Genomic DNA, 20,145 nt, shown 5'->3' with positions numbered 1-20,145 from the left:
AGTATAAGGTCTGACTATGAATATGGACAATAGAGTCGTTCAAATTTGCCGCTTAATGTGATGTAGGCTTGAACAAAGTCCCTTTAGCACTTTCGGAAATATACGTAAGAGCCTGTAGGTTTTCCTGCACTAGACTTCTGCACTAGCACTTTCTTTCTCACTTTCAACAAATATCAAACATATACTTTATCTCTTCAAGTTCCAAAAGTGTACACTAGTTCAGCCTCAGAAAACAAACTTCTGGTACGAAGGCTGTTATGATGATGATACTGGCGCCATATGGTCTTGTTTATTGTACCTCTGTTTGAGGTCAATCCAGTCCGCAAAAGAATTAAGAGAAAGGTGGAGGCGAGATGTATGAAAATACGCGAGTATCGCCGCGAGTATTTACGGCGATACAGAATGTTGATATCAAAGAGTTATCGTTGTGCTCGCACAAGGAGATTAGGCCTATTCTACCGTGTTTGGTTAGGATGAGCCTCATCTCACCGTTGGACATAACGAAGGATTGCGTGGAAGGTAGAAAGCAAGTCCTGACGATATTATCTGGTATTGAGTCTGTCAATTCTATTATCGCCCTGTTATCGATCGATTTCCATGCCCTCGAGACCGATGTCCGACAGGAGCAGCAGTTGAGGTTAAGATACTTACGCTCTGTTTCGTTTTTTTTTTTATAATATATATAATATATCGATGACGAATTTAACCCAGGAATGATCATCTAGTCTTTTATTGTATTAATTTTTACACTTTATTTAAAAGTCATTATATTGAACAACAAAGGAGAGTAAATTTTTTTCACTATTTGTTTTATTTCTACATTTTTAAATGGATTTTTTTTCATGAAAATTTATTATAATAATGACGCTACACTCAAGGAAAAATTGAGGAAATAAAATTAATAAAATCCTTATTCATATTATTACGAAATTGGTATCAGTTATGCTGCAGTTCAATAATTTGTAAACTGATTTAAAGAAAGATATTAATCCAAATCTTGTAAATCAGTATGTTATTGCATTGTGTACTATTAAATATCCTATAATTAGTGTTAGATTATTATATACATGTATGCACATTTGAGGTTGAATTATAAAAATTGTTACAAGATATTAAAAATGCGCCTTTTTTAGTATGTCCGGCAATTCACATGATGTCCACATATCTGATCTGTATCCCTAAGTCAATAATTAGGTATGAGGTCGACAATTTTCTCATAGGATAAAAAATTGATTTAAGTACTCTGATTCATCCTGTATGTACACATATATATATATGTGTATATATATATATGTGTATATATATGTGTGTGTGTGTGTGTGTGTATTTAGATTTATATTTAATATTTTCTAAAGAAAAAAAGCTCTAAAGAAGATAAGTATGAATTTTCAAATAGTAAAGAAAGTTACTATTGAGCTTAATTTTGAGGTGTAAAAATCAAAATGACTATTCCTGGATCACTGAAAAATATCTCTTCTTTATTGAATCCTTTATATTACAACGATTTTCAGATTCACATTGTTATATAATTTTTATATTTTGAAGTGTAATGATTATATGTTAACATTCATCTATTTCTTTTTTAGACAAAAGCTCGGTAGTGTTCAACGAGATAGTGTACTGGCCCAGTCCCTGCAGAGTGGTTTAGCGCTAGAATTTGAACGTAGTGAATCTATTCGTAGAATCAGATTAGTGCTCAGCGAGATCTTATTCATAGCGTCTCAGATACAGGAATTGCAGAAGAATCAAGAATTCCAGGTCAAACAGTCAGATCTGTTCGACAATGCGGTTTATATGGAAGAAATAAGCTATGTTATCTGCATTGCTCTTGCAGAACTGCCAACATTGTTATCTATCTTGGACATAGCAGAGACCCTCTTGCATGTTAAGCATGGCCCTGATATTATTTGTTGGATTGTCGCCAATAGTCCAGACAGTTTTTCGGAGGTATGTGCACATCTGATTGCTAACGGGGAACGACAAGAAGAATCTGTATTAGGCAGGATTAGGACACAGGCAATCACGATGCTCTGTCAGATGAATCCAAGTCAAGCACTGGCAATTAGAGCTAAATGCGTGGAGTTATGTCGGATGCCCGCTCTGGCTATCACTCTGAGCTTGGAGCATGAAAACGCAAATAGCTTGCAGTCCGAGAGCGATGTAGTTGCCTTTGTGTCTGGTTTGTTACTTGGTAGCGATCAGCAGGTACGATCGTGGATCGCTATGTTCATTAGAAATGGACAGAAACGCAAGTGGGAATCACAAACAGCTCTGCAATCATTACGGGAGGAGTTACTCAAACGACTGCAAACGATCGCGTCACAGAGCACGGATAGTCAATTAGCGGAATCGCAAGTTGTGCAAGCGAGCGCGTTACTCAGGCTCTATTGTGCTCTACGAGGTATCGGTGGTATCAAGTTTCAAGATGATGAAGTTGCAATGATCGTTCAGCTTCTGACGTCGCATCCACCGCCATCACCCGCTGGTGTTAGATTCGTGTCGCTCGGCTTGTGCATGTTGATAGCATGCCCTTCCCTGATCGGGCATCACAATCTAGAGAAACGCAGCATCGAGTGGGTGCAATGGCTGGTACGAGAAGAAGCCTATTTCGAAAGCGCAAGCGGCGTTACTGCCAGTTTTGGCGAAATGTTGTTGCTGATGGCAATTCACTTCCACAGCAATCAGTTATCAGCGATCTGCGAACTGGTCTGTGCTACACTCGGGATGAAGATACCGATCAGGCCTAACAATCTCACGCGGATCAAGCAAATCTTCATGCAGGAGATTTTCACGGAACAGGTGGTCACTGCGCATGCCGTTAAGGTACCAGTTACGGCGAATTTGAACGCCAATATCCCCGGCTTCCTACCAGTGCATTGCATCCATCAACTGCTGAAATCACGGGCGTTCGCGAAACACCGGGTACCCATCAAGAACTGGATATACCGGCAGATCTGTGCCAGTGTACCACCGTTGCATCCAGTTCTACCGGCTCTGGTTGAGGTCTATGTGAATTCTATCCTGATGACAAACAACAAGACGTCCGAGCATACAAACAAGCCTATTACTGAGAACGAGATCTGTCGGGTGTTTCAGAACAGTGTGTTCGGAGCAAATTTCGACTTTAAGAAAAATCCCGTCAACACCATGCAGATAGACGCTGACAATATGGACATCGACACATCGAAACCTTCACTCACTTCCCAGTTACTACTGCTCTATTACCTTCTGCTCTACGAGGATGTAAGATTGTCCAATATGCACACCTTCATGTCACAAGGCAGAAAAGTCAAGTCGTATTCTACAGAGTTTCTCTCTGAATTACCAATCAAATATTTATTGCAATTAGTCCAGCGGGATCAGATGAATTATGCCAGTTTATTCTCACCACTTCTTCGGTTACTAGCCACACATTTTCCTCATCTGTCTCTGGTAGATGACTGGCTCGATGATGAAATGATTAACATAGATTCTGCCATTGCGAGCTATGAAAGCATGAAAATCAGCGATATTGCGATCGTTGAGGCATTCAGCCACGCCAAAACTTGTCCATCAAGGACTGGTAGATTATTGAGACAATTGATGACGCTGAAACCGACTGAAATCTGGCCTTACGCAGAATTGATAATACATTATTTCAAGGACATTCTTGATGAGCAAGTTCCTAGATATATACAAGGTACATTGTCTTAATAATTAATTATTAATAATAAGTTGACAAATTATACATTAATGTTAATTAATCTGTATAAGAGGGATTTGCATATGATTAATGAAGAACACTCACAAGAGGATTTTTTAATTTCAGAACTTTATAAACAAGTGTGGCTCAGACTCAATACTGTATTACCGCGTTGTCTATGGGTTCTTTCCATAAATGCGTTGCTAATAGAAAATTCAATAGTGAAAAATGTTTTTTTGACACAAGACAATATCGTATTAGATCCATTGCAAGTATTGAGATGTGATACGAGAGTTTTTAGATGCGCCCCGATTTTATCTGTAATCTTAAGGTAAGTTGAAAAAATTCTTTTAAATAAAGTAAAACCAACTTTTTCAAATTTTCATAAAAATAATATCAAATTTAACTGTTCGTAGAATTTTACAAGCTACATTAGCTGCGTCGCGATCTCAATTAGCCAGACATATGCTGGATAAACCTCTGACCGAAAAAATCGGACAATTGACGAGTGAAACAGAAAGAGAGGATTTGAGGATAGCCTTGGTGGCAGGTCAAGAAAGCGCAGCAGTACAGATTTTATTAGAAGCTTGTCTCGAGACAGAAGAAGACAAGAAAACTCCTGGACAAATGTGGTCCCTCCGGGAAATACGGAGTGTCGTATGTTCGTACTTACATCAAGTATTCATAGCTGATCCGTCTTTGGCCAAATTAGTCCACTTTCAGGTATTCATAACTACAAAAAATATTTTACAAGAAGGCATAGGGAAGTGTCCTTTGATTTTGATTAAAAATTTGATGAAAAAATTTATCGGTCAGTTGAAGGATGCAGTTTGAAGGATTACGTACCTAGTATATAAATTCATATAAAAGTATACAAGTACTTAAGACTTAGCTAGATCATTAAAGTGTTAAAGGCATTGATTTTCTATTGGTTGTATACTCATATGTATAATCTTATAAGAATCCTAGTTTAATCGTCAATTATTCAAATATCATTAATTCTAATTAATTTTATGTATGATTCTTATGATGGATATTTTTTTCTACAGGGTTATCCTCGAGAATTGCTCCCGATCACGGTTTCCGGAATTCCATCTATGCACATATGCCTTGACTGGATCCCAGAATTATTGTCACAACCTGAATCAGAAAAACAAGTATTCGCCGTTGACTTGGCTTCACATCTCGCGATTCAGTACGCTCTGCCGAAAGCTTTGAGCGTATCTCGATTAGCGATTAATACACTGATAACCCTTTTGGGCGTGTTATCTGCTGAAGATCGAGTTATTCTCTTCGTGCCAGTGTTATCGTCATTGACACGGATATGTTTAGCTTTTCCTCCATTGGCAGAGGATATCACGGGATTGTTACTGCAGCTTGGCAGAGTTAGTACGGCTCAAGCAGCACTAGGTGATAAAGCAGCGGATCTGTTATGTCAAGAAGTGAACGCGACATTTTGCACGTTATTGCAGAAAGCTATATTACAATCCCGAGTTTACTAAATTACGACTTGTATTATTTGTACATACATAAATCTGTATTACTTATCTATCATTGTAAAACGACTTTTCAATTTTCTAAGCTATTTTTTTTAATCGTATACGAATTAAAAATATCTGAAACATTTTGTAGCATTAATGACTGTATTATTCGTTTGTCAGATGTATACAAGATTATCAATTAATATTGTTTTTCTGTATCTAATACTTTCCTTATAATTATCGTATATTATATATATATATATATATATATATATATATATATATATGAGAGTATTGCGTGCATATTTATTTTGAATTTAAATGTAATTACAAAAATGTATATACTATGTCCATACGTCCCTTTTTATCTTTATAGAGACAAAAACAATTTCTATAGTGAAGAAACAAATTAATATTTTCTATACTGTGTGAGATATGTATATATATATATATATATATATATATATATATATATATATACATATACACACACACACACACACACACACACACACACACACACACACACACATATATACATATGTAACAATAAAGAGAGGCATTTTCATATCCTTTAGCACATATTTACAAGATTTATTACATGTTTAAAACACAGAGGATATACTTTCTACCTTTTTTTTATGTCTACATGTTTGTCATGTTTTGAGCATTGTTACCTTTTTGTAAGTCATAACGCAAAAAAATTATGTAAATATTATTGTACATCTAGCGTTCTTTTCGTGAAACAAATTATGTGTTTTTACGTAAAGTATTTATATGCATGTCTTACGCGACATCTACATAATATGGATGTATATTCAGTCGGACACTTATTTAGAGCATTTATTAATACATAAAAGCGAGAGCTTTTATTCCAAGGAATTTAACATCAAGAGTTGCTTTAGCACTTTAGTTTGGCTTGTCTCTCTGATCTCGCCAGCTAAAAACATTTCGTCCACAACAGTGTATACCTAAAATATACAGATGTATCATAACATACCATCAAATATACAGTTAAATAATGATAAGGTAATAAAGTAAAACTATGTTAATCAATGGATTCTTTATACTGGATGTGGCAATGCTTGTTATACAGCAAATGCAGTAGTCAATCTGTTCCTTAGTTGTAAGGTTATTGGCTACTATTATATTATGTTATCTTGTTGTGCTGCAAGCATTTCTATGTCCAGTGTACAGAAGTCATAAGACAATGAAATTAATAATTCTCAAATTTCATTCAACTAGATTAAAAGTGTGTCACTGGAGAAAGAAAAAAGTACCTTGTAAAAATTAAAGACTAAATCCAACTCGCATACATTGTGAAAATATTCGTTCAACACCTCTACGAAATTATGTATCGCTTCCAAGTAACAGAGATTATTGTCGTTAACATCGACGCAGATGCAGAAATACAATCCTGCATATCGTCTGTAAACTATCTTGAAATTGCGAAACTGGAATATATTTAATGTTTAATAACATTGCATGTAAATGTAAGAACATTGCATTATGTCAAGCCAACCTCGACAAAATTGGTATGCTTAGCATCTCTGACAGTAACCACAGCATGAACTTCCTCTATCAACTTTTGCTTTTCATCATCGTCAAAATTCATGTACCACTTTGCTAACCTAGTCTTACCGGCCCTATTTTGTATAAGGATAAATCGTATCTATAAAGAACAAGCATTCAAAGCTTAATGTACTTATTTCTGTTACTTAGATATTGTTTAATCATTTGCATTAAATGTGAAAGTGAAATAATTGTTTCTTTATTTTTCGATAGGTAAATTTGATAAATAAAGGTGATACTATAATCTATTTTGATTTTTTGATCAAACATCACATATTACAGCTGTTTGTCAAAAAAGTAGTTCAACCACCTGACAGAATAAAATGTCAATTATAGAATGTTAAGAAAAATTATACTTTTAGAGTATGTATTTCTTTTATTTTTATCGACTCTAATGAAAGCTATCAATCTCATTTGAAATTAAATATTTTTATACATACCATTTTAAAAATCGTTAGTACTCGATGAACTATCTTACGAAATTTTAGTAAACATAAAATCCTGTCAATTCCCCGCCTACTGATCACGAAGTAACGAGTAATGAGTTGAACTGAGTTGGACTGTACATTTATAAGGCTGTGTTCCAAAATTCACTGCCAGCGTTGAAAATCTACAGTTTATGTTAAGGTCATTCTACATTGCTCGTACCGTAGACGTCGCAAGTCAAAAGCTTGTTGCTTCAGCCAATCCGATGCTTCAATTTTAAAGTCACATGATGCTTACGACGCTTCTGGGGATCGATTCTTGAAACAAGATGAAAATTACAAAAGTGAGCGAATTTATTAGAATACTGATAATTTCATTGGTCAACACCTAGTAAATTTGCTCATTTTTGTAATTTTCACCTTTAAAGATATAGAATCGACCCCCCGAATTTAAGACGATCTTGAATCGACTACATACCAGCCTTAGGCTCCACATCTGAATATTCATTAACTGTGTCCATATAATTTAATTTTAATACGAGGTCAAACTGCTTGAATTAGTGATTCCATAATTAGTTCATCTTCTTCAGAGGAACCATCGCTGTTGCTTTCGTTCAAAATTTAATGATAATTTAGTGCGTTTGTCCATGGCGTCTGTTTACACTACTGCCAGTCTACTGCAATGCCGTTCCGAAATACGACGTTGCAGTAGTGCTGGCAGTGCAACAGTAATTTTCGAATGGCTGCAGCCGAAAGTTGCTGAACGTGAGAAGAACAGATGTATCTCGCTGTCGCGCTCAGTCCAAGTCGTGCTGAGCCGAGTTTAGCCGAACACAGCGTGCTCGGAGTGCTCGGAATGCTCGGACTCCAATGTACATCACTGCTCTCCAGCTCTTCTCAGCATTGTCCAACACAGTCGTTAACGACGTTGACGACGTTGAAGTCCGTAAGAGCTTATACCTCGTGTGATGTGACACGCTAAAGTAGCTTGGGCGAGTAGCTGTCCTCTTGGAAACGATGCGTAACGGATTGGCGGGCTAGAGTCGACTGCAATCCTTCTCTGTCCCCTCCGTCTTGGGTGAGGGAACAGGCGGACAACAGACGGAAAGTGAAACGGATGGCGAGTGGGGCCTAGCGCGCAGTATGGGAATAATCGGCCGTACGGTGGCACGTAGTGGTGCTCTGATCCGTGGTGGAGTCTATGAGGAAGTAACGACGGTCCTCAAGTTGTTTGGGGCGCAACACGATGATATAGTCTTTGCAGGTGATTTCACATCGTGAAAAAAAAGAAGAGGAAAAGAGAGAGAAGAGTGACCAGAGCAAGTATTCGTCATGTTCCACTATCTGCATCTCAGGAGTCGTTTTCTACAGACCCTCATCCTCGCACTGATCGGCCTGACTTTCTATGCGTATTACCGTACCACCGTGTATGATGTTCGCCAGTACAGCTTACCACGAAACACCAGTAAGCATTATTATATTTATAAAATTCTTACATGGCTCTTTTTTTACCTTGATGAATTTATTAAAGCTGCTGTTTCAGTTTTAAAGAAATAATGAATTTGATGATCAAAGAAACAAAACTAAATTAAGAAGTAACAAATACTATTCGTGCTCTGTTTCTTTGTTGATTAATTTACTTACTTTGTTGATTAATTCAAGTCAGTTATATATGTTATCTATATTATAGTTATCTTATATTATCTCTTGTCTTTATTTTATAAAAAAAAGACAAGAGATAATATAAGATAACTATAAAATTTTTAAACAGTGTCTTTATTTTATAAAAAAAAGACAAGAAATAATTTAAGATAATTATAGTTATCTTATATTATATTATCTGATATTATAAAAAAAGATGCTGTTTACAAATTTTATTTAAATCAATATTTTTTAAACATTTTGTAAAGCAAAACAGTGATCAATGTTTTTCAACATTTTGGCACATTTTTTTAATCAGTTAATTGTTATCCAAAATTAATGAATTTCAGATTATTCTGCGTACCAAGATGGCCTTCACGTTCACACGAATTTCAGTCAATCTAAAAACTCTAGCTCAGACAGCATGTCTCTAAGCCCATACGTAGCGCACAACTCTAGCAACAGCTCCTTGATTTTCACTACATTGTCAACGTCCTCCAGCGTACAGTCTTTGTCCTCGTTGTCTTCCGTGAGCACGTTGATCAACTCGAAGCGGAGGGTAAACAAGAAGCTTGAAATGGCAAGAGTTACCAATGTGACTAAGTCGGCGCCAATCGTAGTTCGCAACGATTCGGCACGCGCCATATACGAGGCTGGACACATCGTATCAATTCCTGAGCGTTGCCCGAATCTCGGCAAGGACATGGATTTAGTAATGATCGTGATGTCCGCGCCGACCCATCTAGAGGCGCGGACTGCGATTCGGCAGACCTGGGGACACTTTGGCCAGCGCAGTGATATGAGTGTACTCTTCATGCTTGGTACCACTCTTGATCCAAGAGTGGAGACGATCCTGCGTAAGGAACAAAACATGTACAACGACGTGATACGTGGTCGTTTCCTTGATTCCTATTCAAATCTCACTCTCAAAACCATTTCGACATTGGAGTGGGTAGACACCTATTGTTCTAAGGTGAAATATCTGCTAAAAACCGATGATGACATGTTCATCAATGTACCGCGACTGTTAGCGTTCGTGTATAAACATGTCAAAGATCGCAACGTGATATTCGGTCGACTGGCCAGAAAGTGGAAGCCAATCCGGAACCGCAAGAGCAAGTACTATGTGTCACAGGCACAATTCCAGCAGTCTGTATTTCCAGACTTTACCACTGGTCCGGCATATCTATTGTCGAGCGATACGGTGCGTCGTTTGTATGATGCCGCCCTAGACCAGACATATCTGAAGCTCGAAGATGTATTCACAACGGGCATCGTCGCGCATAGGCTCGGCATCAAGCGCTCGCACGCCAATGAATTTCTGAATAAACGGATACAATACACGGCCTGCAACATTCAACGCGGCATTAGCATACACATGGTCAAGTACAGTGAGCAGTTCGACCTCTGGAAAAAGCTGCTCGACGGTAAGAGTAAGTGTAAGTGATAATCAGCAAGGTTGAAAGTGACGAAGGTCCTACGCTTGACCCTGGTGAACCAAGTGCGATCGTTACCGCCTTAATGCAATTCGAGTGCCGGTTACACGCCGACCGGCTGACGCGATACCAACCGTTTCACTGATGACCTCACACACGTATACATATAGCCGCGTGCGCACACATATACATGCATTCGGTTCAAGTGCGAGTAAGAGGCAGGCACATATGGAGATTATAGAGGAATAGTGTATCACAAAAAGGCGTAGAGAATTTCGCTGATTAAATTTTTACACGATCACGTCATCAAATTAGGCTTTTCTTTACAGAGGTCGAATGAAAGTGATAATTTTTATTCCTGGAGGAGGATCTTCGAGTCTGGAAGACAGAATTTACTATTTTATACATCTATATCTTTTACTATTTTATTATACATCTCTGTGAATTCCAAAGAAATATTTTTATTATCGTAGAATTAATTTTGTAAGATATTTCGTGTAATGTAGAAATTTTATTTTCTCGAGAAGGGAGAGAGGATCTCCTATGCATGAGATAGGCATAAATGGTTCTATAGTTTTGTCGACCTCTAGCTAGCCTTTTTTTACATCTCGATGCTAAATTGTTTTCATAAATATGATCGTCCGCGTTTTCGTTGCACGTTTAGTAGCAAATGAGCGTAATTTTCCTATATTACACCAGCGGCATCCCCCATTTGATATATCAGACAAAATCGAATGATCGCATCTGACATTAAAGTGTACAGAAGGTACAAGGGACAATATTTTTACGATGTTAGGAAGACTGCCAATCACAATGAGATTCCCAAAGAGTTCCTTTGTGTAATCAACAGTCTCATCGTACGATTACACGCGTACTCATTGACGACATCCTATTCGCAGTATAATCAGGTCAAAGTAGATATCTAGCAGGATGTATCGGATACGACATACTTTCTCTTAATTAAAAAGAGAATCCGGAGTCAGATTTTTCTTTCTCGTTAGGATGTCATTTAACATCCAAATATCTTCTGACGAATTAGTAGTTAGGAGTTTTAATGTCATTCAAACAATTTTGTAATAATCGTTAATCGTATTACTGTCGTGTTCAATCGTCAATTCTAATTTTCAACTTGAAAAAAAAAAAAAAATTCAGATCAATCTCGCTCGTGAAAAGCATATGGAAAAATACGTACATTTACGTAATTATAATCCCCGTGATTCGTATTGCGAGAGAAGTAGCGAGATACCTCGTCATCAATTATTACGCGTCGCGCGTTATTGCGTCAATCGAGAGCGCGGCTGCCGCCTGAAATAAATGTGTCACAATGAATGGAGAGTGCCCCGAAGCGACTTCCCTCCTCCATTTCGTTCCTCTTAACCCTCGCCTCCTCTTTTTACCCTCCCCCCCCTCCTTTTCCGAATATTATCTAGTCATCGTCTGGATAATACGTCGCGTGATAACACGAGCGGGTGCTGGCGCGCCCGACATCGGTCGTGCCTTCCCTCGAGCACATTCACGAAGCACTTTCTCGTTATCGCCTCTTTTTTTTTTCGTATCCTGCGGAAGTATCGTACTATACTTCCGCTCTCGGTGCCATATATCCGAGGCGATGATTATAAGAGATTTTTGGGCCCCGTAGCGCGAAAAAATATAAAAGAGAAAAAAAGAAACATACTGCTGGAGAAGGCCGACTATGTCGACCGAGATTTCCTGGTTGGACGGGATAAAGAGATTATTTTGCAACGATAAAATTAGATGCATTCGACAATGTAAATCTGAGATGCGAGCTAGCAGATGGCGAGCTTGATCATATGATCTTTGAGCAATCCGAGTGCCAAGAATTAATTCCGAACGCTACAGAGCTGTAAATTGTCCTTTGAGATTAGATTATAAAATGAAATTGTTTATTTTTATGAATAAATAAAAAATATCCCATTGAAAATTTCTTAAAAGAAAATACATTGCAAAATAAATTTCTGCAATTTATAAGTTATATCACTTGATTTTTCGTTAGAGTATAATATATTATAAAGAGGAAAAGAATTAAAAACTTACTTTCCTCATTAAATAATGTATTCCATCAATTTCTATTTGATAGCATTAATATACAGATATCATAAATATACAGATTATGAATTTAATTTAGGCATAAAAATCTGCATTAGCTCTGCAAGCTCTTTGCGCGATCTTTGAATCCGGAGTGGATCGAGCAGCTTGATTGGCTCTAGAAATGTTAATATCGAACGCAGATGAGATGACATGTAACAGAAAGATGCGAGTTGCCGAACGATTTTCAAGATAAAAGAGCAAACGGATGCCTCCGATTTAATGCCGAACGCACCTATTCTTGGTTCTTAAGTCCTTAATGAGTCTATAATTATTAAGTAATACAGTCTGACTTATATTTTCTATATATATATATATATATATATATATATATATATATATATATACTTTTTATAATTATATTATTATAATTATTTAGTTACTTTTTATAATTATTATTTACGGATATATTTTTTTTGATACTTTTGTTAATAATTTTATAAAGTTAGAGGATCGTTGCAATCTCATTCGCAATCTCGCTATCCTATCCATACCGAAACCACTCATATCAACATTAATTAATCGTAATTTTATATTTTATTACGTATTGTGTTCCTAATGCGCCGTGTTAAAAAATTATCATATTTTTATTATTATATTTTATTATCGTTTATTTTATACTTCTCCTTCGCTTTTCTAATGTTTTTCGCATTCTTCGAAAAACCGAAATAATTCATAAAATACTAATTTTTCGAAAAGATACAATATCACAATCTTGTAAAAAAATCGAATTTGCATTTAAGAGAAATTTGTAGAGACAAATCAATATTTTTTTAAATCGAATCGAATAAAATTTTGATTTGTTAATATAATTATACATATAAGTTGAATTTGAACATATAGATATAATGGAAGCAATTTTTGATTTAAGAAAAATAATATTGATTATATGATATAAATTTATTTTAATATAAAACTGATAAGAAAAAGATATTTTTTATTTATTATTATTGTCGTAATATTTGAAGCAGTAATTCATATACTTTTTACGCATAAATTAAATTTTAATTGAATCATGAAAAGTATTTTGAAATTAACAAACAATAAGTCTCTCATATGAAATGTATTATACATGAAACAGGTACACAAAGTTTATCAAATAAGCTACTGCTGGATTTTGTCTATTTTCAAAAATTTTATCTTTAATATATTCGCTGCTTATTATAGAATTAATTCATTTCCTTAAATATATCTTACGATATATTATTGATCTAAATATATACACTAAATAACATTTTAATTTCACTGCTTTAGCTTTTTATGATATTTTATTTTTTGTTGCGTTTTTTATATAATTGAAATGTTTTATAAAATTAATTATAAAAATATTTTTATAATTAATTTTTCAAAAATTATAAATCAATTATTAAAATACTCTAATGTACCAATTTGTATATCATACATTACATATAGAGTAATTGAAATAAAATAATATAGAATTTATTTTGCTATCAATATTCACAGCTCATTATATATTTTTTTATATCTATATATTTAAATTTACAATTTGACAATAACTTAACTTACAATTGGCCACAGTACATGTCAAAATTTGTGTGTAGACCTAATAATAAAATATTACTTGAACATGACCGCACTATTTTGCTTATCAGTGAGAATATGATGTTATAAGATAGTATATACGTATATGTATATATATATATATTATATATGTATGTATATATGTATTGGAAGGTTACCGATATCGACATATCACTTTGTTAGGTAATATTTAACAAACAAAAGTTAAAAATAAAATTTAAACATAAACTAGAAATATCTACTATGAGATACATATAGCAGCATTTTATAATACTGCTTGCAATTTTGCAATAATTAACATTTTTATAAAACAAGTATGAGCGTCTGACAAAATAGCTTCCAAATTGACATAGTAGACAGTAATGCTATATAATTCTATTTTTTTTCTTTCACAGGAGTCATCTGTACAAAATACCTACAAATAAATGTATAAGATTTTTCAGAATCTTTTCATTTCGTTATAAAACATTTTTTATTGATTTATATGCATATTTTATGTTATTCTGCAAGACACAAACCTGTATTGCAACAGATTCTTTTTTTGAAGATTTTCCTATAAATATATACGATTATCTTCAGCTCCGATAGGGTTATTTGACACTATAAAAGATTAAATTAGCTTATGATCTTATGGACAGGTGTGCTGATGTAAGCTGTATCCCTATTTTATATTTAAACCATCATTTTACATTTAATATGATAAAATGAAAAAGAAATGATATAAATAAAACTGATTAGGAAACTACAAAACATGTAATATTGTCAATAATATATTCACTTTTTTTATTATTTAAATTATATAAGAAAGAATTCTTCTAAGAATTCTATTTTCATATTTGCAGAATTTGTTTTTAACTGATTTTGTACAGAAACAAGCCATGGATTTCAAGTTTTTATTTCTTCAATTATCTAAACAGATTATGTTTTTATCAGTATTAATAAAGTGTAATAATAAAAATAATAATGTGTAATAATAATAAATTTTCAAGAAATAAAGAAATGTCTCTTTAGGAGACCTATGTCAATATCGGCGACTTTTCTTCCTCCCTTTCTTCTCTCTCTCTCTCTCTCCGCGCGTGTGTGTGTGTGTGTGTGTGTGAGAAATTCAATATATGTGATTTGAAATCAAAATTCTAAAATTCAAAATTTTTGAATAAAATTTTAGAAATTTGAATTATAGAAATTAAAATCCGAATCGAATCAAATCTTACCTAATTCGATTCAATTGTATTCGAATAATTTACACATCTCTACTCATCTTCTCGATCGCGTCATAATTTTTCTGTCGTGCATTTTCTTGCGCATAATTCTGAAGAAGTCAATTGCGATTTCGTTGGATAAGCGAAGGGGAGGAGGGGCTATATTATACTACAATGTACTGTATCATCGTTTTCTCCTGGTGAGGAAAACCACGCGCAAATCATCATGAGTTAACGAGCTTTGAAGATCAGGTCAAGGCTCTGTCGCTCGTTAGTGCATGGCATAATACTCGCATTGTGTCCTTGGCACGATTCGCTAATACATCGAGTGCAGGAACAAAAGGACGCTTTTACTGCACAACAAAATCATAATCTTAAATTTACATTTGAGGCTAAAGAGACGTTGCACTATACCTTGATTACGAGACATGTTCTTCTACGCGAAGGAAAAACCCAGAGAGACTCCGATTCGATCCCGACGAGAAGAGAGGATGATACCTGATATTATTGATGCGTGCTTTCGGATTCATTCGCTGAGAGGAGACAAACAATGTTTTTACATTGAATAAGCCTTGCGAGCAGCACAAAAACTAACGGAACGAAGACTATTAAGCGGTCATATGAGTCACAAATCGTCGTGTTACGCTGAAAAGATGACTTCACTAACACAGGATGCTCATGTGCACATTTCGAAAAAGCGCGAAAAGACACGTCTCCTTGGAATGACTAATCGGAATGAATGCCTTGTATGATCCATAGACAAGTTCTCGCTGAAATTATATGGAGAGAAGTGAACGAGCTAACATTTTGCATCATTGCGAAGCAAATCGCAGCTTAATATTCTCCAAAATCCAAAGTTAACGGGAGCTGAAGCTACGTATATTATCGATAAAACTAGCGTTTTTGTTTCTGTCCAATTTCTTCGTAATAATTTCACAGAAAAATTTCTTTTCCATAATATAAAATACATGCTAATATACACTAACGTCAGGTACATTAGCATGTATATTTTAATCGTAGAAAAGGAATTTTTATTCTGTGAAACGAAGAAATTGAGTAGGAACAAAAATATCAAAAACGCTAGTTTTTGTCGGTAATAGGCGGCTCCTGCATCCTCTTAAGATCCTTTTAGTTACAGTTCCAGTACCATAATATACGTACTTATATATTCTAAATTGCAGTATTGTAACATACAAATCACACGTATGCAAGCGCACACGCATAACGCTTTCTCTCTCGCTCTTTTTCTTTTCTTCAATTTCTCTCTTTCCCCCCTCCCCCCTCTCTCTTCCTCTTTCCTTTTGATAGACTAGCTAGTAAAAATGTTCTATAAAATAAACACATTTTCTTTTTGTATTTACCTATGTCATATAAATGTTAGTAGATGCATGAGTAATTTGTTATTAAAAGAGTCTGGGATCTATTAAAAGTTTTTTTTATTTTTTGAATAAATCAAAACATTCTAATGCTGTATTGTAGATATTTTAATAGTGTCTCTAATCATATTGATTAAGTTGAAAAAATCATAATAATTTTTAAAATAATTTACATTTTAGTAGAACAATAAAATGTATTAAGTATCTCCTATTCTGAGAGATTTAATCCAAGAATATAGGAAACTTTAAACTTTCATTTTATTTTTTGTAAACAAATACATTTTTGCTAACTAACGTTGTAATTATTTTTAAAGCAACTAATTTTTCATTTGATTTCAAATTTTTAATCTTATTATAAAACTTAACTTGAAAAACAATTGAATACTTACGAGAAAAAAAATTGGATACCTTGAAGAATAAAACAGTCATACTCTATTGTTATCGATGCTCAATTATCATGACATTAACACTTCTAATTCAAAATAAATGAACACTAACAAGATGAAAACAATTTTTTCCATTGAAGTAATGATTTCCCTCAAGTTTCCCTATATATCCTTTATTATCCAACATATCATAAAACGACTAATTGAAACGTTGATCATCTGACTTGGGTCTTTCCCTCCCCCCTTCTCCCTCTCTCTCTCTCTCCTCTCTCCCTCCCCCTACCCTCTCTGTCTGTCTATCTTTCTCAGACTTACTTCTTTACATTTAAAATCTTTTTATTTTCTGCGTAGCATTTCTAATATAACGAGAAGCAAACTTCGCAATAGTTTGATGTAATCATCGCATTTAATCCCATTTACGTAAGTGTAACGATTGTTGCAACGTCTTTTACGATTTTTATTTATTGCGAAGATTTATTTATAGGGAAAAAAGATATTGCATTTACATTGTATGAACAATGATAAAAACGAATGGCCATCGCTCGAATTTACCACGCTTTTGTTACATTAAGAAATTCGCATTATATACGCAATTCGAGTAGCACATATCCGGTATTTGTTAAGATATAATAGTAAATGAAACTAACATTCGCATTACGAAATGAAAGTAAGACGAATTAAATGCGCCGGCCGTATAGGCATTAATTGCAACTTCTGACATTATTCACAGAAAAAAGCAATAATAATAGCAGTCTAATTAAAAATAATTCTGTTAATAATTATAATGATATTAAATGATATTTTACTGAACAAAATCATGACGTATTTGTTTTGTTAATAAATACTGAATGTATTGGCTTAACAAGATTATTTTCAATTAGACTATTATTAGAGGTAATGCTGTTATTAGTTAATTATTAGTTATTATTGTAGTTAATACATCAATTTTTTTCCATGTAATATGCCAAACAAAATTTCATATAAGCATCTCAATTATTTTTAATCCTAGAAAGATAAGCATATTTATTTAAACCTAATAAAGATAAATTTATATTTATTTAATGTGTAAAAAATGTTTAAATTGCATTCTTCAAATTTATTTATATAAATATATTTTGTTTTATTTATTTTGTTATGAGGACTATGTACAAATAAAATGAAAATTAATATTCTGGAAATATATTTCTATAAGAAAACAAATTTTTTTTGTACATATGTCAATATTCTCGAAATCAATATTGAGAATTTTCAGCGCCTAATTGATGTTAGCTTATAATTCTAGGGTTAAATATTATAAAATTTAATGAAAGAGTTCTAAAAGTTCTAAAATTTTCAATAATTTTAAAAATGTTCCATGGAGAATTTTATAATATTATGTAGAATTTAATTCGTGTCGGAAGAAAGAATATTTCATTACGATTTTCACCGTTGAAAAATCTTCGTTTCTTTTTTGCAAGACCGATGGTTTTATCCTCTGAAATGACACGACTGCTTCTTTACCTGTACTGTTATCGTAAGATCACATGTGTGATGTTTTAAGTTGCGAAGCAAGAAGAGAAAGGAGACGTAAGATGTATCCGCATTTTTACACATAATCTCGCGAGTTCGAGAATGTGCGTTTCAAGATGTAATTCAATTTTACACATAATTTTGTTATCACCTTGTAATGATCAGCGAATGTTGTAGATATTTAGCGAGTATGATATAGGAAAAATCGCTCACAGAGGACTCAAGAAACAAATGCGGTCTTTTTGAGTGTTTTCTGATTGTTAACGCTCATGTCATTGTCGCGAGGCGTTTCAGAACAATGGTATTTTTTATTTCGATATTTATATTGTACCACTCGGATGTGACAAATGCTCAATATATTGTCGTTCGGAGATATAAATATAAATTCTTAACTCACGTATCTCGTTATTTAAATTGCCCTATCCCGTCTGTAGGAGTAAAAGATCAAGTTGGTCCAATTATAATTCGAAGGTATGATATGCACGTTTTTTTATCACGATTTTATCTATTAGAATTGTCAGAAATCTTTATTTTAACTCTTTGATTTTTATTTTAACTTTTTGAAGATGAGTGTTTTCTAATAAAGTAACTTATGGAAAATTTTAATCTCTATTTTCAATTATAGAATTCGATTATGACTTCAGAATTCTAAAATTCGAAATGATGTATCATACAGCGGACCGAATTTTATGATAATTATCAGATTTTTTTATTTGATCGGCTATATTAAATTCACTATTTCGAATTTTAGAATTCTATTAGTAACCTCTAACGAAATAGTTTTTTAAATATGTTTCGTTTCGATTTTTGTTACTCACAGTCAGTTCAAATAAAATGAACTGGAAGCTTAGTGTTATTTGTAATGTTCAGAATATTTTAAAACCGAATTTTATAATAATTATTGGTCTATATCATTTTGAATTTTGTATTTTTTATCTCAGATTCGAATAAAACATTTCACTTTGCCAAGTTGAAAAATCAAGTAAAAAGTTTAAAATAAAAGAAAATGATTAATATAATGTTCTTTAAATCAAAGCACGACGATTATATCTGCAGTGAATTTAAAATCAAATGTTTCTTCAAAAAAACCGGTCATAGAAATTGTGAGATTCACGCAATCCTTTTAACCCTTACACTCGATTTTGAATACTCTCTCAGTGAGAAAATGACACCCACTGTCGAGCTTTCATGGTACACTTTCTCACACGCCACAAGTTTTTTTTTAGGAGAACGGCGCGCCCGTACTCACTTATTTTCAAAATTTCATAATTTTAAAAAGTGACCTTTGTTTACACAGTGAAGATTAATACTCAACGTCATGACTGAACCGCAATGATTCAAATAATAATTCTTAAGATATAAGGAATTCTCTGAGGCATTAATGTTGCATTAGCTCAGTGGTGTAATTCAGTTGCAATTTATTCATCTAATTCGCAATCATCGTGTTAGCTCGTAAGAAGCTACAAACATTCCGTCACATCGTCATTGTCGTCAATATATATGTGTCGCTGGTACAAAGGACTGAACGTTGATTTGCGAGCCGCGCGATGTGACATCATTATCGTCGGATATCGTAACAAGCTGGCAATTCACATGATTTTATTATTCTATAAGTGTTCACATACACAGATCAGTCGACGAGTGATGAAGCACGAATTGCGCTCAATAGTGACTGGAGTGCAACATATTATTATCGAAATAGTAAAAGAATTTAAAGGAGCAATTTATGGTGCGACTATTTTTCATAGAAGAACTGTGTCGAGATTTATTCTTTTCTTCTTATTGTTGAC

At 33.9% G+C, this 20,145-nt stretch overlaps 3 protein-coding genes across 6 annotated transcripts; 2 read left to right on the top strand and 1 right to left on the bottom strand.

Moving 5' to 3' along the window:
• The first annotated feature begins 14 nt into the window (after positions 1-14).
• Positions 15-5,366, top strand: IntS2 (integrator complex subunit 2). 2 transcript variants are annotated; one of them, XM_011069541.2, is made up of 6 exons: positions 521-637; positions 1,134-1,194; positions 1,587-3,679; positions 3,809-4,013; positions 4,099-4,405; positions 4,732-5,366. In XM_011069541.2, the coding sequence occupies exons 2-6, from the start codon at positions 1,151-1,153 to the stop codon at positions 5,182-5,184; spliced, it is 3,102 nt and encodes a 1,033-aa protein (XP_011067843.1). In that variant the 5' UTR covers positions 521-637; positions 1,134-1,150; the 3' UTR covers positions 5,185-5,366. The 2 variants fall into 2 exon arrangements, with proteins under 2 accessions (XP_011067842.1, XP_011067843.1); XM_011069540.2 differs by lacking the exon at positions 1,134-1,194 and having other exon boundaries at positions 15-637.
• A 367-nt stretch (positions 5,367-5,733) lies between these two features.
• Positions 5,734-8,059, bottom strand: AP-2sigma (adaptor protein complex 2, sigma subunit). 3 transcript variants are annotated; one of them, XM_011069536.2, is made up of 5 exons: positions 7,639-8,059; positions 7,176-7,478; positions 6,686-6,835; positions 6,444-6,617; positions 5,734-6,134 (listed from the first exon to the last, which is right to left on the bottom strand). In XM_011069536.2, the coding sequence occupies exons 2-5, from the start codon at positions 7,176-7,178 to the stop codon at positions 6,033-6,035; spliced, it is 429 nt and encodes a 142-aa protein (XP_011067838.1). In that variant the 5' UTR covers positions 7,179-7,478; positions 7,639-8,059; the 3' UTR covers positions 5,734-6,032. The 3 variants fall into 3 exon arrangements, with proteins under 3 accessions (XP_011067838.1, XP_011067839.1, XP_011067841.1); XM_011069537.2 differs by having other exon boundaries at positions 7,176-7,429; XM_011069539.2 differs by having other exon boundaries at positions 7,176-7,345.
• A 17-nt stretch (positions 8,060-8,076) lies between these two features.
• Positions 8,077-18,751, top strand: LOC105154183 (beta-1,3-galactosyltransferase 5). The gene is made up of 2 exons (XM_087407590.1): positions 8,077-8,625; positions 9,152-18,751. Exons 1-2 carry the CDS (start codon positions 8,493-8,495, stop codon positions 10,246-10,248), a joined length of 1,230 nt encoding a protein of 409 aa, XP_087263716.1. The 5' UTR covers positions 8,077-8,492; the 3' UTR covers positions 10,249-18,751.
• The last annotated feature ends 1,394 nt before the right edge of the window (positions 18,752-20,145 follow it).

This window comes from Acromyrmex echinatior, chromosome 7 (assembly GCF_024713525.1).
Source record: "Acromyrmex echinatior isolate Ae372 chromosome 7, ASM2471352v2, whole genome shotgun sequence".
In the NCBI taxonomy this organism is placed as follows: domain Eukaryota; kingdom Metazoa; phylum Arthropoda; class Insecta; order Hymenoptera; family Formicidae; genus Acromyrmex; species Acromyrmex echinatior.
Note: the sequence above shows the minus strand (reverse complement) of the source record. Positions and strands in the feature narration are given on the sequence as shown.

Excerpts from the sequence above, each read along its gene's own strand:
- AP-2sigma (XM_011069536.2), bottom strand. Across the intron at positions 6,618-6,685 it reads AGCATACCAATTTTGTCGAG|TTTCGCAATTTCAAGATAGT; the intron begins GTTGGCTTGACA and ends AATATATTCCAG. Across the intron at positions 6,135-6,443 it reads TAGTCTTTAATTTTTACAAG|GTATACACTGTTGTGGACGA; the intron begins GTACTTTTTTCT and ends TGTATATTTTAG.
- LOC105154183 (XM_087407590.1), top strand. The coding sequence starts at position 8,493 with ATGTTCCACTATCTGCATCTCAGGAGTCGTTTTCTACAGACCCTCATC. Across the intron at positions 8,626-9,151 it reads CAGCTTACCACGAAACACCA|ATTATTCTGCGTACCAAGAT; the intron begins GTAAGCATTATT and ends AATGAATTTCAG.
- IntS2 (XM_011069540.2), top strand. The coding sequence starts at position 354 with ATGTATGAAAATACGCGAGTATCGCCGCGAGTATTTACGGCGATACAG. Across the intron at positions 638-1,586 it reads CGACAGGAGCAGCAGTTGAG|ACAAAAGCTCGGTAGTGTTC; the intron begins GTTAAGATACTT and ends TTTCTTTTTTAG. Across the intron at positions 4,014-4,098 it reads ATTTTATCTGTAATCTTAAG|AATTTTACAAGCTACATTAG; the intron begins GTAAGTTGAAAA and ends AACTGTTCGTAG.